The 17903-nt window shown below is 43.2% G+C and overlaps 1 protein-coding gene across 2 annotated transcripts in view; it reads left to right on the top strand.

The window, feature by feature from the left end:
• The window catches only part of LOC121888144 (cadherin-6-like), a 59518-nt gene that overhangs the window by 11190 nt on the left and 30425 nt on the right, over window positions 1-17903 (top strand). Inside the window, exons 2-3 of one of the 2 annotated variants that reach the window (XM_042399520.1) lie at window positions 11418-11807; window positions 11961-12011. In XM_042399520.1, the coding sequence (XP_042255454.1) occupies window positions 11571-11807; window positions 11961-12011 (288 nt within the window). In that variant the 5' untranslated portion in view covers window positions 11418-11570. The remainder of the gene's footprint in view (window positions 1-11417; window positions 11808-11960; window positions 12012-17903) is intronic. The other variant, XM_042399521.1, reaches the window with a different exon arrangement.

Below are 17903 nucleotides of genomic sequence, written 5' to 3'. Positions count from 1 at the left end.
CCATGACATTGGGTTGAATTATTTTCCTCGTCTGCCTGTTTAACTCCAGGTAGCCTCAGTGGACACGTTAATGCAGTATTGATTGTTTATCTGTAATAACACCATGCTGCTGCCGCGCTGGTGACAACAGGGAGGAGGGAGGAGGCAGGAGAGGGTTCAGGGGGAGAGAGGGGAGGGTGCCGCGGGTGGTAAGGTGGTGATAGATAACGCGCTATACCCTCTTTTTGACTGGTGGCTGGCGATTGTGAATATCGGGGTAAAAAAAAAAACGAGGTGGCTGAACATATCCTATCTGGCAATAGTCCAGGTGTGAAATGGGAAATAGAAACTGAGGTGAAAACGTCAGTGCAATGTGGCCTCTGCTCGATAAGGCTGTCTCCTGTCTCCGAATAATTCAATCGCCCGCCCCGACCCGTTCTGGTAACTTCCCGATGCCAGCGCCGGCGTCCACCTACTCTCCCTCTGCCCCTGGGCCCGGAGCCCATATGGCCAGCTACAGTGTCTCTCCGTGACCTATGGCCGGGCCTGTTGTTCAGCCAACCCCCCCGAGGAGCTTGGTAATTACAAATAAGCTGGAAGTCACACCAGCCACCAGAAAAGGTGAGTGTGATTAAAGATGTGTGTACAGCAAAGTTCAAGGGGTGCTCCACCGGCGTGCCAGCATATTGAATCGTGTGTCCGGGCGGTGCTCCGGGAATCAAATGCTAACTCGGATCAATCAAGCATCTTTGTTCATTAGAGTCGTCCTGTTCCCAGGAGTGGCAATAAAAAAGGAAACCCATCGCGGCGCTCATTTCAATGATGAGGCCACTGTCCCTCAGGAATAACTAGCCGAGGTAAATAAACATGAGTCACAGTTAAGGTCAGAGGAGATCAAGTCCGTCTGTTGTTCAAGCTCAGAGGAGGCTTGAATCCCCTTTTTGATGTGATTGGCTGAACCGAACCCTTATTTTAGCAGCGATACTGTAAAAAATCTATTCAAAGAAACATACCACGACAAATGAAAAGCCAGCAAATATCCCCCCTTTTCATTTCTGGAGGAGCGCCACAAAGAAAATATGTATTTATACAGAGCATTTGAATTCAGATGTCACCACAAATTGTGTGCCTTATTCTTGAATGGTATTCACACAATTCGCATTATTTTTGTTTTTTTTTTTATCCCGAGCCCGGGCTGATATCCCCGGCAGAAGTCCTGCCTGTGACAAATGGCTTTCTTAACACCCGAATGCCTCAGTAGTTTTAGTCGGGTGCAGTGTAAGAGACTTTTGTCCAATTTAAGAACAGTCAAAAACAAGCCAGAGTATCGGCGCGCATCTCTAGCTTACGAGTGCGTGTGAAGCCTCCGCTATTAATAATGTAAAAACAAGGAGCTCCTAACTGTCGCTGTGTTATTTTATGGTGGGCTTCTAGGAAAGGTCATTACTCTTAGTCGAGAGGGGGGGGGGGGAACACATTTCCTCTGTGCGGCTTTTTATTAGGGCCATATTTTAGGTGTGTGATGTCTTTGTTTTAGCTCCATGTATTATTTAGTGTTGTGTGACAATTGTGTTTGTAGCCATCTTGCTGCTGACCCGCTGTTACAGTCGATATACGCCTGGATGGAAATGTGCTTCCACGTCGTTCCCTCTCATGTAATTGTCACAACGGGGAGGCTGAGACAAACGTGGGAACACAGCTCCTTCACTGATTTTCAATTCACTGCGCCAAGTTTGACCTTTGTGTAGTCCAATCAATGCATCTGCTCCCAGAGACGCACTATTCATTTAAAAGCAACGACTGCCGCATGATCTAATATAATGGTAGGGCGATATTATTAAGCGGTAAACAACATTATTGATATATAAATAACAGCTTTTAATTACCAGATTTATTATGAGTATTATTCCTACATTGATGCAGCTCTGGCCTTTTGGCTCCAGACTGTGCGAGGCTAAACGTACAGAAAAAACAGACTCTTGTGCTCGACTGCACATGGCACAAACAAACACTCGGGAGGGCAAACACTGATTTGCATAGAGACGGAGGCTCCCATAACCACCAGTGTATTACCACAAAGGCCACAGTGGGGAAAGCAGGAAGCCAGCAGACCCCTCCATTGAGCCTCCTCCATCCTCCCCTCTCCCCCCCCCCACCCCACCACTTCTGCCATTGTCAGTCCCTCAGAAAGAGAGCTGCTGTGTCAGACCACAAGGCTGCTGGTGACAAAACATGTGCTCTGGTGAACACACAGGAAAAAGCAAACAACCGAGCACGTCTCACCCGCTAACGTGTCACCGGATGAAGGCCATTAAGCTATTATTCCTTTGCTCTTTATGTGCGAGGATGTCTCGTGCCCATTTGTTCTGCCGCGGAGCAAGGATGACCACATCTGTTTGCCACCAGGGTACTAGGCGTTATTAATCTTCGCGAGAGGACATTTAGCGAAATCAAACCTCCATTTATTAGCCCCTAGCGCAGGATTGGAGAACTGGCGAGGGGAGATAATGACTTTAAGCTCCCATTTAGTCAATTAATTCGGAGAAGTGGAATCAGAAACTGTTCACTAAAAAGTGAGAGTGTCTGTTGTTTATGATGGCACAGTTCAAAACCATATTTCAGGGCTGAAAGTCACTATTTGGCACTAGAGCTGGGACAAAACAACGCTGCCCTAATACACTAAGTAAATCCGTAGTGAATTCAGAGAGGATTCTCTCTTCAACCTCCCAGTTGCTTGATGGTAAACACAGCCAGAAACACTGGTGCAAGTTCATAGAAAAAAAAACCCATCTTTGTTTTTGTCAAAGTGACAACAGGGAGAAAAGAAAAGGCAGCAAGCTGAGAGACAGAGCAGTGTGTGGAGAGCTGGCAACCCGCAATTTAGTCCAGACTGTGGAGACATAAAATCAAGTACACTAGAGGAAGGGTTACTTCAGGAGCCCTCTGTGGGTTCTAAACTGGGCCACTCCGACGACGGTTGTGAGAGCTTCGGACTGAGTGATGCGAGCTCTGCTGAATGATGGCATGGTGGAAAGAACTAGAAAACAGGGAAAATAAGGGGGGGGGGCTCTCATTGACTTGGCCCAGATTGTATGATTTATATGGGTTATTTGGTATGCATTTGGGCAGCGAGGCAAGGTAATGTGTTTGCAGTGAGCTCTGGAGTGGCGCATCGGGATGAATGCTGTGGGCACACCGCTGCGTCTGACAGGGATGGTATGAGCTAATTTGTTTGGATTACTGTCATTCAGTCAAAAGCACATTCATGTATGATCAGGAAAGTTTTTCATACCAAAGCACCCATGTGTCCTTTTTTTTGTGAAGAAAGAGCTGTCACCTAAAATTTACATCACAATGTTCCTGAAATAAAGGGCCTGTGATATGTTAGTAATTTGTGGATAAACATCCAGAAACAGCCTGATGATATTGGTAAATTGGTATCACATCTTGGAAGGAAACTTAATGTGCTATTTAGAAGCAGAAAGGGGACTTAGAGAACCGTTAACTAAATCTTTGCGGTATTCCAGCGTTGCAGGTTGAATCCTAATATCGACTAGAGGACTCTGGTGTTTTGCTCTACAGTGTCTGACATTCAGTCAGGAATTCCAGTTCATCTCTGCATTCCAATTTGACCGGGGGATTTTCAGCTGTTTATTCGCCAACATTTTATGATGATGATTTTGCCCTCCTCAATCCGTAGATTTTTTTTTTATATATATATATATTTTCTTTTGTGGTAATATCCTCCATCTGTCTGAAATCTCCTTTTAGTGATCAATTTCCTCGCCTTAATCTGTGAGGCGTGTGCATCTGTATGTCAGATTGGAGTGAGGGGGGGGGGGGGGGGGTGAAGTTATTTTCAAGACAATGCGGCACTGTGTCTAGACGGTGTTTCTCAGCTAAACAAAAGATCGATATATATTGACAGGATTCTGGGGGAATTTTTTTTTTTTTTCCTTGTTTGGTCGCATCTGTATCCACGTTGCTGCAAGGACAAGGGACACATGAGGCTTGTTTTTCTACATTTTAGGGAGCAAAAGTTCATCCAGCTACCCAGTTTTTGATCTTTTGCCATTGGGAAATCTGTTGTGAACCAGTAACCCACATGGGCGATAAGACAAATGGAGAACCCTAGATTTGGGTCGAGTTTGGTTTCCCAAATTTAGCTGTAAAATTTCACCAGCGAGCAGCATAACATGGGTTGTGAATGACACCTTGTCTGAGTCTGAGTCCTCTTAACAAACCGAGTCCAAGAGGGAGCCAGGAGGGAGGGTGGAAGGGCGAGCGAGGAGGCCAGAGACAGAAAAGATGGTGGAACAACCTGCTGCTGACACCTCCACACATTAACAGCCTTTAAGGGCCTCCTCTGTGGATTGTAACATGACCATGTTACCTGTGGCACCAGTGCCCAACCTTCCTCCCTCTCCCCCCCTCCTTCCCTCATCCCTTCTCCTCTCCCTTGCTCACCCCCCTTGGCTGACATTCTCCTCTCTCACTTTTAATTGCACCCCCGGGGCTCTTTCTGGGTTGCTGTGGAAGTCTTCGGCTCAACGGGCGCGATAGGGTGCTTTGCCGTGTCGCTCATATCTCTCGTTAGGGGGAAAAAAAAAAAAACAGGAAGAGAAGGTGGGAGAGGTAGAAGAAGGTAAGGAGGAGAGAAGAAAAGAGGAGATGAGAAAGCCTACTCTGAGAGGTCACTCCCAAGTCTAGATTAGGCTAAAATGCCACCCAGGCCCATTGTGTTCAACAGCACATGTGCACTGGGAAGGCCATTAGCTGGCCAGATCCAATATTTATTGACAAATGCATTTGTGTAACTTGCTGTGTCCCTGTCTCTATCCTCATGGTCCTGCATTTGATAAAAACCAATAGATACATTTAATAGCTAATTGTTGTGATTCAAAATGTTATCCCAGGCAATTCTTTGAGCGTAGAATCACGGGGCATTCGAAAATTGGCAGCAGACACATTAATCTTTCTTAACCAGCACCCAAACACAATGCACCAAGTCTTATTGCTCTATGGCAACTCCGCACAATCTGTGACAGGCAATTTAAAGCAATTTACTTTTTTCATTTTTTCATCAAGCATTTTTTTTTTTAATGCAATTAAATGGCACATGATATGAAGCGAAGACGGGGCAGGCGAGAGAGCGAGACAAAGAGGGAGTGAGTGTGTGTAAGGAGGGAGAAAAATAAAGGCAGCCTTGTGCTTGTTGTAAACACTGCCTCTTAACTGAGAGAATATAATTATGGTGTCATGTTCTATTACACACCTTCATTATGACGACGGTGCTCCCTGAGAAAGCGAACAGGGAAAGACGAGACCTGTGGCTCTTTTTCAAAAATCACCTACAGCGACGGGCGTTCGAGGAAGACGGCTGTGAACACTCACTCTCACTTTCTCTGCCGTGGATGTACAGTGGCGCTCCGGTTTCTATTTATTTGAAGGGAAATTCCGGTTTATTGCAACTGTGGTTCATTTTCATTGGATATAATAACATGCTACTCATAAATTTAATCGCTGGGATCTGGAAACAAAGTCTGATGGAGTGTGAAGCAGAAGGTTTAGGTTATCAGGCTAATTTGCTTCTTTATTTGGAGGTAAAACCAAAGGTTTGCATCCCTGAAATGTCAGGAATAAAGCACAGTAGGTCAAAAATGAACCAGGACTTCAGTCTGTTAACTGTGATCGATGTTTCCAACAAGCAATTTGAGTAGTAATTGTACTGTTCTTTTACATTTTCCCTTCCAGATAAGTGTGGCTAACCTAGTTATTCATTTAAAACCTGTCTAACTGTCTTGTTCCTATCAATGTCTCGCTTGAAATACGCTTGGTGACTCAAGTCCAAAGCTACGAGTATAAGATCCAAGATTTTATAAACCAGAATTATCCTTTTAAGTCTCCCTCCGTCTGTCTCTCAGTTTCACTCTCACACAGTACAAATGTAAAGAGGCAGGCATTTTTGTCATAGCCACTGGGCTACATGTGGCACCATAGCATTCTTAACCGGCTGTGACATTTTTTGACGTAGCAAAAATAAAGCTTTAGCTGACTTATTCCTGGTCGTGGTCCCTTGTCAAGAGAATTATCAGAGCAGGGAGCTGTACAATATGGCTTCCAGGGTATGACAAATGTGGTCAAGGGGCGAGCGGTCCTTAGGGACGGCGGAGCCTTCCATACACTGAAAGCATTAGCTTTCCACAGTGACATTATGAAGAAATCCATTGAAAAGGCCGGCTTCCCAGTGCTGGGGGACTCAAGGTAGAAAGCTTCATGAGTCTACCCCAGAGACCGACTGGTATTTCCAACCACGCTGAAGCCTACAGCAAATCAATAGCTCAGAGTCCCACATGCTCCTCACCAGCGTCAATTAAGTAAATTCATAAAATCGAGTGCGCTGGGAGTTGGGGGAGGGAAATAAAAGAGGAAATATTAGAGATAGGGGGAGAGGGAGCAGGGGAAAATCATACAGTCATCTAGTAAATTTGGATAGGAAACAGAGCATCTGCCATGAGAGTTGCGGCTTAGAGGGAGTAGAGAGTGTTGGTCTCAGAGACTTTTTTCCTCTACGGGCGTTATTAAGAAGCCTGACAGTCCATCTCACTTTCACCTGCCTCCATCAGCAAACGCACCGTTGACCCGGGAGTCTTTCACCCCCTCCTTCCCCTGTGCTGAGCCAGGCAGAGGACACATGCAAAGTGACTGGCTTTCAGTGAAAAGCCCAGCGATAATGCATATCAGCTTGGGCCTATGCAAGCAAAGTAGGCTGAGGCAGGGGGATGGGATGTGGAGGCAGGAGAGGGGGGGGGGGGAGGTTGGGGTGAGGTGGAGGGTGGGAGTGTTATAAACTGCAACGCATGAGGGAAAATAGAAAGAGGGGACCTAACCCCCAGCTTCAACCACCCGCAACTTGCCTCATAAGGGGAAAGCAGGGCATGCCTTGGCTGCCTCTGGAAGACAGGTAGCGTAATGGATGGGCCGGTCTCCCAGCCTGACTGCTGACGCTGCTCTGACAGGACGTTTCTACCTCTCCTTCAACTCCCTCTCTCTCTCTCTCTCTACCCGTTTGCCCCTCAGTGTTGTCAGGGTAACTACATCTGATGACAAAAACTTTCGCCAAAGTGTGTTTCGCAAGCCGAAACTGTTTTACCGTCACATCTAGAGGACGTAAACAAACACTGGGGATTAGAATTTGTTTAAAGAATGGCAAAGGTTCAGAAGAATTACCTGAGCTGTGGCACAATGCTAGATGCTTTTGTGAATTCAAAAGCAATGCTGGTGATACCTGATGTTTTCTGACACAAATACAGCCAGGCTGAACTGAGCCATGGAATTGAAGAGATGGCTGCTTTTTTGTGAGACCTAGACTATCAGTATCCAACCAGAACTTGTCTAAATGTAAATAATGTAGCGCTGAATCAACGGATAAGAAAAATCCAACCGTTTTTAAGTTAATTATCAAGCAAATACTTAAAACTCTTTGCTTACAGCTTCTTAAATGAAAACTTTCGGTTTCAGATCCTTAGTCTAGTTGTCACCTGGGTAGGGATGGGTATCGTTAGGATTTTATCAATTACGATATTGATACTGATACTGCTTATACTGCTAAATGCTAAATAAAGACATGACATAAAAAGATGTGAAAAGATTCAACAGTTATTTATTTACAAACATAACAGTTGAATTAGAAGTGCTAACTGTGTCCTGAGTGAATAACTACAGACTTATTTTTATAACGATTAGAGCTGTAGTCAACCAAAGAAAATCTTGGTCGAATAAAATTCTACCTACTCTTCAACCAATCGACTGGACGATGGGGAAAAAAATTAATGTTCTTGTAATATAGTAAACAAGCCAAGTTAGCCCTCCGAGCTAATGCTTGCTAACTATGCTACGTCATTTGCGGGTGATATCAAACAAAAGACTATAGAGACTATATCGTATTAAGTTACTGTGTGCTGTAAACTGCGACCAAGGAGCATTACCGCCACCTACGCCAGCTATGTCAGAATGAATTAACATTACATAAATACCAGTAGCTGCACAGTTTGTCCAGGAGTTTATCAATATTTCAGTACTTACCAGTCAGGGACTGGTACCAATTTAGTACCAGTTCTTGATACCCATCCCTACACGTGGGTTCTGACAACTTGTGATAGGCAGTTGTCTGTACTTTAGGATATCTTATAGATGAAACGATTGATTGAAATAGTAATGATGAATCAGTAGTTGCAGCCCTAAATGTTCACAAAATACAGCTGGTGAGCTAATTAGCAGGTGAATGAGCTTGTGTGCTAACTAGTCAGCTGTCTTGTTTTCTTGATTTCATCTATAACCTTACATCTTCTAGTTTATACACTTTGTATTCTTGTGTTTTCTGTCTCTTTTATCCCTTCTTTCTACCTTGTGAAAATAAGTTTAGAACTACCACTCCCTGTTTTCATCGAGTGTGTGTGTGGTCTATGACGTCCATAGACTGTGGCTGTCATCACAGCATTGTTGATGAAGAGGAGTTATGAGTCGACAGGAGTCTTTACATGTCATCGGAGGCTGTACCCTCAGTGGACTCTGGGAAAGGCTTGTAGGAGTGAAAATAAACAAGACAGTCAAACTGTTTTTATGAACCTCTGCCAGCAGAATAGACAGAATAGCTGAAAACACACAACTGTATCAAACTCTCCATTATGTTTTGAACCAAATCCTTCTTCACCACATACAGCTTGACAGACTGGCACAGGAGTGAGAAATATGCAGCTACTGTATTTTGTTTATCGAGCCAACAAAGAAACCCAGTCAACATCAAAACCCCTGTACAAAAAGTTGCTACAAAGCCGTCTCAGCCAATGTGGTGAGACATCTGTTTGGATAAAGCACAGTGGTTGTTCTGTGACACCGCTTGATGGTTTTTCTTTATTTCTGCGGTATCAGATTTTCAGATACTAAACTTAGCACTCGTATCCAAGGCAAAAATTGCGGTATTGTGACAGCACCGCCGCCTCTACTAACCTCAACCGGCACCTTTCCTCTCACTCCTCTTCTCTCGCTCCATTTCCTTCACTCCCTTCAGTCTGTCTGGCTCCACTTCTGCATGCAGGTCAGGGTACTTAATTCATGTCCAGAGACATCGTTTTCTCATTCCCCAACATACCGTGTGAGGGGGAAGCTGACCAGACCTGCCATACAGTACATTGGGGGTAGACTGCACCCTCCAACCCCCCTCCCACGCTCCCTCCCCCCCATCCCTTTCCATCCGCCTTCTGAGAGCGTGCGATACAGAGGAACGTTGCAGACACTCCCCAGTGGTACCACTGATAACCCTCCTACCAAACCCCAGCCAGTGAACACTGGCGGCCTGGATATCGCCCAGCCAGGGAGGAATAATGAGAACAAAAGCAGAATACATGGCCTTCTTTCTCTTTCTACCTACCCCTCCTCCTCCTCCACCTCCATCCTGCGCTGTTCCTCTTGTTCCGTTTCCTTTTTCTTTTCTTTTCTTTTTTTTTTTTTCATTTGCCAGTGCATTGCTGGCAAATTCAAAAAAAAGAAAAAAAAATAGAAAAAGGTTGTATCGGCCTTCAGAGGATGACGGACAGAGACAGAAGAAAGGGGATGGGTGGGAGAAGTGATTGAGAGACGTAAAGTGAAGATATTCCGCTGCCCACATCAGGGTCCTTCTCTGTGGTTTGCAAACAGTCATTTTGTTCAGTATCTTTACACTGATCTTAAGGTAATAAACTGGGGTTGACATTGCCCAGGGTCTCCATTGGCATTCTGCTGGGTCTGATAACAAAGTGTGCCGAGGCAGATTGTTTAAAAAGATAGAACGGGCCGCTCCACGCAGAGCCATGCACTCCATTAGATGTTGATTCAGAGGCTTAATGCAGATAAAGTAGCTCTACATGTGCAGTACAAGATGTAAGCCTATACATTGATGTGTAAAAATTTCTAATCTGATATTTATCAGGTTAGGCAGCACTCAGCCTGCCCATCAATCAGATGACTGACATTCAACATACAGTATGTGTGTGCACATGAATGTATATCAGGGCTTGGGTGGATGGGGGGGCTGTGCAGTCAGAGCTGTGTTACATATTGTCAGATCTCTCCGCATCACTTTTATCGTGTTGGTTTCATGCCTGGGTTTCACTTGATTAATCAAAATCTTCTGCTTTGAGCATTTCTGTGTTTATAGGTATAGATTTACTGCAGATGTGACCTAAATAAGACTGTAACTAACAATTATTTATATTACTGGAAAATCTGTAGATTACTTTTTGATTGTCTAGTTTATAAAATGTCAGGAGATAGTTGAAAAAGCCCAGCAAACACTCCCAGAATTTCAAATAGCTTATTTTGTCTAACTCCCCAAACCAAAACATCTTGAATTTATATTGATGTATAACAGAGAAAAGCTGCAAATCCTCACATTTGAAAAGCTGGAACCGGCGAAGGTTTGGCATTTTACCTCAATAAATGACCTTGATATCAAGTTGTTGGCATTCAGTTTCCTCATATTATTACGCAATTAATCAAGTAATCATTTCAGCACTATATGGGAGGTCGGTTTGGGGCCCAAAAAGTCTGAAAGCAAAGGGAAATGAAAAACATAAAGTGTAAACAAGACATCCAAACCTGAAGCGAAAGGTCTTCCAGTTAAACTAATAAACACAAAATTGTAGGGCTGCAAGCAATTATGTTTTTAAGTTGTCTATTGGCCTTGGATTTTGGCTCCATTTTGGATTAAATGTCACCTCAGCACCTCTCGTTCTCTTCCTAATGCAAGGAAATTGTATTTAATTGCACAAAATCCCCCTGTTTAATGTAACGTTTTTCCTGTCAAGCCTTCCCATTTCTTGAATTTAGATTATGTCACTTTGGTTCATGTATTTGAAATGAAATTAACAGTGTCATGTTAACAACCTCGTCAACAGCATGCATGCTAACACGGTCGAGGGATCACTTAACAACCAAAAAGCTTAATGTCAAAACCAGGTCAAAATCTTAGGAGCCGATATATCTAAACTGGAAATGAGGGTACAGGAGAAGAAAAGAGGGATTTGAGGGTGAAAGTTAGTACTCGCTCCGTAAAACCGAGGCAACTGCTTCCATTTAAACAATTCTGCTATTTGTCATTTACAGTTCATTGTGTTTTTTTTGTTTGTGGTTCAACTTTCTTATTCTTGTTGTGTTGTTGTTTCCAAGGTTTCATTCACTGTTGATTTTTAACAAAAACTTGAAGCACATATCTAGGAGTCCGTGTCTCCTGGTTACTTTCTACTCCCCACCTTGACTTTCAACCGTACCGCATCTTCAAAAAGCTTGGAACTCACTGAGTTGGTCTTCACTACAGGTTAAGAAACAAGAGCTTGTGCAGTAACAAATTGCCGCCTCCCCTCCCAGTATTGACAGTTTGTTTTTCTGTGTAAATGTTCCAGGTGCTGGCTGCCGCCCTATGTGAGACTGAGGAACCTTTCCTGCTTCAGTAGATTACAGCATGAGGACTGATCCGATACTCTGACCAAAGACTGCTGGACACAGACCGCTGAGGGGGAAGAAGACAGAAGGCTGTGGTGGTGGTGGTGGTGGGCATGGATAGAAGGAAAGTTTACGTATTGATGGCGCTGTGGGCCATGGCTCACCTCAGCTCTCCAGGATACGGACTCAGGGCCCTGCGAAGGACTACAGGGGGGCGGAGGGGGTCCGCAGGACTGACAGGACAGGACGCCAACGGTGTGCCGCTCAGGCGCTCCAAACGAGGTTGGATGTGGAACCAGTTCTTTTTGCTGGAGGAGTACACCGGGTCGGACCTGCAGTATGTCGGAAAGGTAGTTTAAGAATGTACTTTCTCTGTTTTTACTTTCCACAAAAATAGCACATAGAGTATATCAATCATGTTTAGATCAGTCAACAGACTATATATGCATTTATGACTACAATACAGTCTTACTCTGTTTCTGTACTGAACAAAATGTCTGTAGCACAGCTGGAAACTGCTGAGCATTGAAAGTCTGGTCAGATTCATAGCTCTGGTTAGTAATTCTTTTTATCAGATGTTGAAGTTTCTGATTTCAATCATCATTTTTTTCCAGTTTTAGAATAATTTATTTAGCCAAAGTTCCTTTTAACACCTGACAATTATGGCCTCTTTTATTAAATGGAAAAAAAAAAAAGGTTTTGCACTATTTCTGCAAACTGACATTTAGACCCATGTACAGAAAAAACAGTCTGATCGTCTTGTTTTTAATCAGATAAAATCAATTACAACATCAGGTTATTTCTGTCGACTGGGTTTCCTGTGTAATTGTCAGGAGATTGATTTAATTTTTGCCTACTTTGCCATTAAAAACCGAATAGGTATTTAATTTGAATTTTTAGACTAAACCAAACTTGCGTTTTTGGCTCAGCTGAGTCCCTCAAACTTCCCATCAGCTTTTCCATTCCTGACAGCGGTTTGTTTGTTTGTAATAAAGGAAGTAGTCGGTGTGAGCAGCCACCACAGCTGAAAAAGAGAAAGGAAAGAGTGTCACATACAGAAACAACTGCATCATTAGAAGACACAGAGATACTTGTTCTCTAAGAAGTGAGAACATCACAGCATTGACCACTTGAGTGACAAACGTGCGCGCTGCAAAGACAAAGCGACATATCTTCGATCTCAGATTTTCACATACAAACTCAAAAACTGCCTGCGGCCTTCACTCTACAGCCTTCAGTCTTTTCTTCAATTTCTTTTGTTTGTTTATTCTTGAGGGAATTTACTTCTTTTTTTTTTTCAGTTTCCCACGAAGCCACTGTCAACACAACACACAACTTGAACTTTTTACATGCCGACATTTGAAAAGTTGCTATTTTTGTTCATTTAAAAAATGTCTCATTATGTTCTGTCTTGTCAATACATATTTATGAAGCTGGACTTCCTCTCTATCCATCAATCCAAATGAATGCAAATTTCACCAGATATTGCTTTATTTACATATTTCAGTCACAAAAAAAATAAATGAATTCATGACTTTGGAAAGTTTAGGTTCTATAATAGCGCTAAAGAGGAAAAAAAACCTACCTGTGGTGCCTTTTTTAGTAAAATAATGGGCTGTCAGATAACATAATCATCTTCTACAAACTCAAAAGGAAAAAAAAACTCCTTATAATGAGATCCTTCAAAACAAATTACACCCTGTATACATGAGATACATGAGTGTGTCTTTCTGTGAGAATACAGGAATCATCATATCATCTGCTAGTCGACATGACATGGTACTCCGATTGGCTAATGCTCGTGTATCGGACTTCCATCCATCCATCCATCCTCGGGGCTTTGTTTGCTGTTAGCTGTCCAATATATTTTGTGCTTACTGTCAGCTCTGTGGCTGCTTGCACAATGTCCATTCCACTCACATCAAGGCATCCTAAAGCGGCTGTTTTGCCCTACAGTAAAATATGAGTTCCTCCGAAGGTATTATTTGTTCAACAAAATGAAAACACAGTGTCGACCCAGATAACATTGGGGGGGGATGTACAAGAAGACGGGCCAAATAATGCTTGCTTTACATGCAGCGGAGCGGAAGTCAAGATATCAGTCTCCTCTTCCAACCTACTGTAATTGAGGAGATTGTGAAGCGTTGTGGCAAGGTCAGGACGACTGAGGAGGAAGAAAGGGCTGTTTTGTGCAAGGAGTTGAATGGGGCTAGTGCTTTGCATTCCTATCGTGTGTCCGCGGAGGATAGAGTCATCCAACCAAATGAGATTCTGCAACATACGTCCTCCCAGAGTGAGGGCTGACTTTCAGCCTCGGCCTAAAAGGATTACAACGCTCTGCTATGGTGTGAGGCGAACAAATACGAGAAAGAACAAAAAAGTCGAAAAGAACAAAAAAAACAAAAAAAACAAAGAGCGAATGAAGATCAAAAGTAAGTACTGAGCATGATCAAACCACTTTGTCTTTAGAGAGTGCTGATTGATGTGCCACTCATCCTTTTAGCTTGTAAAAGGACTAATAGCAAAAGAAGAATGGATTATCTAGTGTGGTATACACTTAGAGAGTCAGAGGCCACGGCCCGAGAGCCTGTCTCCTGAAGATGCCATTAAGGCATCAACCTTCGAGCACCACACTTAATCATGACTCTGAGCGCTTGTTTCCCCCCCTCCACCCCACCCAAGTGCATGCAGCTGGTGGCTTTTCTTCATTGTCAGCTCACTAGCCAGTTGTCACATAGGATTGCAGTACGTAGATCTTATCTGATTGCAATTACTGTTTGTTAATTGCTAGATAAAGTACAAATGATGAATTAGGCCCTAAAAGGAATGAATAGCTTTCGAGTTGAACACGTGGCTCGACATAGAGAACAACCATCTGCATCCGAATCCCTCAGGTGGAGGCCATGTTTTACACAATGTAGTCTGAATGACAAAAAAAAAACAAAAAAACAACAACAATGAAAAAAACTACAAGAAACACAAAAGGGAAGGCTTTTGTCATTGCAAGTGACATCATGGCAACCGGAGAACACAGCATGGAACGAAATCACTTTTGTTTGCGGTGGCAAAAAAATGAATTGGAAATAACACAATGGCAGGTTATTATAAACAAGGGAGAAGCTCTTGACACACAGTAAAAGATAGAATGATGAAACTGCACTTGAATTACAGCATCCCATCTCCAGTTATTTGGTAAACTCAATCTCTCCCAGTTGCTTTTTTCTCTCTCTCTCTCTCTCTCTCTCTCTCTCTCTCTCTCTCTCTCTCTCTCTCTCTCTCTCTCTCTCTCTTTTTTACGACGGCTTTATCGAGTTGTGAAGTGCTAACAAATGAAATTGCAGTCTTTCCTGAACAAGCGCAACAAAAGCGGTCGGAACAGGAAGGAATTAAGGGTAGCGATCGAGATGAGAAGGAGGGGCGGGGGGAAGGAGACTCTGGCAGTGTCTTGTTGGGGAGCTGGTTGGCTGCTAATCTTGCTAATCTTGCTGTATTGGCCAATGATTTTTTTTTTTTTTTTTTTTCCCTGCAGGAGGGGAATCGTACACACTGCCTCTCATTAGCAGGCAAGCTGCATACAGGCCTTGGAGGGCCCGGGCTGTCACTGGGGGAAGAGAATGTTTGTTTATTTCATTATTTCTTACTTTACCAAAGGGCACATATCCACTGAAAATGGTTAATGGCCTGTGGTTGAGGAGTGTTTGTGCTGCACTATCATATCTCATAAAGTATTTACAGCCCCTGATAGGCCCCAATGGTTCTGGGCCTAGTGGGTAGACTCCTCAACATAGTCCCTAGCAAGTGAGCTATGTTCTCTGTATGTGAACAAACACAGCAGCATGCACGCAAACACATACACGCCTGCAAACACTGGCCTCCAGTAATGGGCTGGAAATCAGAGGAAATAAAAAAAAAAGCAGATGAACACAGACATGAAATGCTTCCCAGTCCTGTATGACTCAGCGGTTGAGGCAACCTGGGGGAAGGACTCAAACGTCTTATGGCAGCAGAGTGGAAAGGTGCGGGGATTTATGTGTTTGTTTTTTGAGGGGGGGGGGGGGGGGGGGGGGGGGGGGGTGATTTTTGGTCTCTGTTCACGCTCCCCCATTACCAGCTGCTCACCTTGGCAGAGAGGCAAGGAGATTGCAATATGGCACAGGCCTGGCTGTACCCGCGCCATGGCAACCCCTGCGGTCTCCAGCGGCGACCCGGAGCACACATTGGCAGTGTTTGTTGATTAGGCGATAAGTTCCCGCTTGTGAGCCGGGAGAGGGGGGGGGGTGACTTCAATTACGCTCCTCTCCTTCGTGGTGTGAGCGGCGGTTGGAAAGAGGGGGTGTGATGAGGTCATGTGGAGAAGACGCCCGGCAAACATCTGTCTGACAACGTCGCAGGAAGCGAAGCGATGTCTGAGCAAGATACGCCGACATCGCCGCAGCACCTCGCGATTGTTACCGCGCTATCACCTGCCTACTACTGTTTCAGACTCCCGTCGGTTTTGTCAGGTTGAGATTAATTGATTTTCTATCATCAAACATTCAGGTCTTGTCTCCATTATAGAGCATTCAGTTGGCCTTGTTGTACTGAAACGAGGGGAAAATCAATTAATATTCATTTTATATTTAATTACATTTTTGTACATGTTTCCAGCCTACATAATGGTCTAAATGCTGTTTCATAAAGCTTATTTTATTTGAATTTATTTTGTTTATTTATGTAGTTTGCCTACACTGCAAGAAATCTCAATTTTACTAAGTCATTTCTTTCTGAATTGACCACAAAAAAAGTAAATAATCTACAAGTGCACTGATAAGATTTCAGTGTTTACAGTAAAAAAATTAACTTAAATTAGTGTCTGCGTCTCCAAGGATAATGAATGTTTGCACTAAAATCAAGAACATCTCAGCTTGATTGTAGAAAATACTTGAAATAAGACTAAATTAAGAGAAAAGCAACTTGAGGGAGACTTTCCAGTGTAAAATAGTTACATTTAAAAAGATGTAGAAGCTGTAGAAGACACTGTTTCTGTGTGTAATTGTAAAATGTAAAATCCTGATGTTGAAAAAACACATAATTTCCCAGAAACAACACTGAGGACGTGGCCTCGCCGTCCTCGGTCATAGCTACAGCCCTGCAGCAAAGTGAATACACGCTGATGAGAATTGCCCATAATTACAAGATAACATGCTGGATATTATGCATAAGGACACGAAACAAAAGATGTCAGATGTCCTCAAGAGAGAAATGTATGTTAACTGACATTTCACCTTTAAGTCTCAGCAGCTCTGACCGCCTATCTCAAGTTTACACATCAACAGACATTTGATAAGCTATTTTTGTGCACAGTCTGAGGCTACCATCTGGCTACATAGAAGGCAGCCAGTTCTCGACAGGCCAGGACACAAGGCCTTAAAGGCTAACTGGCTAATTGCCCTAAGCAGCCTATTTCCAGTGCCATCTTTATGGCCTAACTCGAGTGAAGCACAAATGGCGGCCAGATCGAGTCTGCACTAACATTTGCTGCACTTGAAGCTGATTAATTTCACAAAGACGGCTCGTTTATAAGTTCTCACGCACAGATGTCTGATGAGTACCACTTCACTTCTCAGCCCACTTCAAACTGGAAGATGAAGCATGTAGGAATAGAAATAAATATCTTCTTCTGTGAAAAAAATGTAAACCATTAGAGAAATGATGGTGTCACTTAGCAGAAAAGGCTAATTAAATTGAAGGTTTTGATATAACATCTTATTGACATGTTTTATGTAAACGCTTTTGTTAAGTTCTTCACAGCTGATTCACTGTAAGGAAATCTTCTCTCTTCATTTTTGTGTCCTTAAAGTCTTATTTTCTTGACAGATGTAGAAATATTTCAGTTTGTTTCCAATGCAAAGCAACTTGTTTCAAGTAATCTTTTCTTGACTTGAGTCTCAAGATGCAAAAACATTTTTTATAGAATTATTGAAACAAGTCACTCTCTGTTGCAAACAGTTTGACACAGTGACATTATTTGATATTGTTGAGTAGTTCGCTCCACCAGCAGTAGGTTAGCTTAGCTTAGCTTAGCATAAAGACTGGATATAGGAGGTAACAGCTAGTCTGGCTCTGTCCAAAGGTAACAAAATCCACCCACCAGCACCTCTAAAGCTCACCAATTATCAAAATCTTGTTTGTTTGATCTGTACAAAAACTGAAGTGTAAAAACAACCACTTTATGCTAAGCTAATCTAACCTTTATGCTAAGCTAATCTAACCAGCTGCTGGCTGTAGTCTTACATTTACCACACAGACATGAGAGTGGAATCAATAAGGCTTTTAGGCTGCTATTATAGACAGCAATGACTTGATTAGAAGGATGTTTTTTTTGCATTGTGCTCCTCCTCATTAAATATAAGAGAATACAAGATAAGAGCAAGATGGCTGCCTCGGTGTGTTGGTGCACACTCTCT

The sequence above is a fragment of the Thunnus maccoyii genome, chromosome 21 (genome assembly GCF_910596095.1).
Source record: "Thunnus maccoyii chromosome 21, fThuMac1.1, whole genome shotgun sequence".
NCBI classification, from domain to species: domain Eukaryota; kingdom Metazoa; phylum Chordata; class Actinopteri; order Scombriformes; family Scombridae; genus Thunnus; species Thunnus maccoyii.
This window is presented reverse-complemented; position numbering and strand designations above follow the sequence as displayed.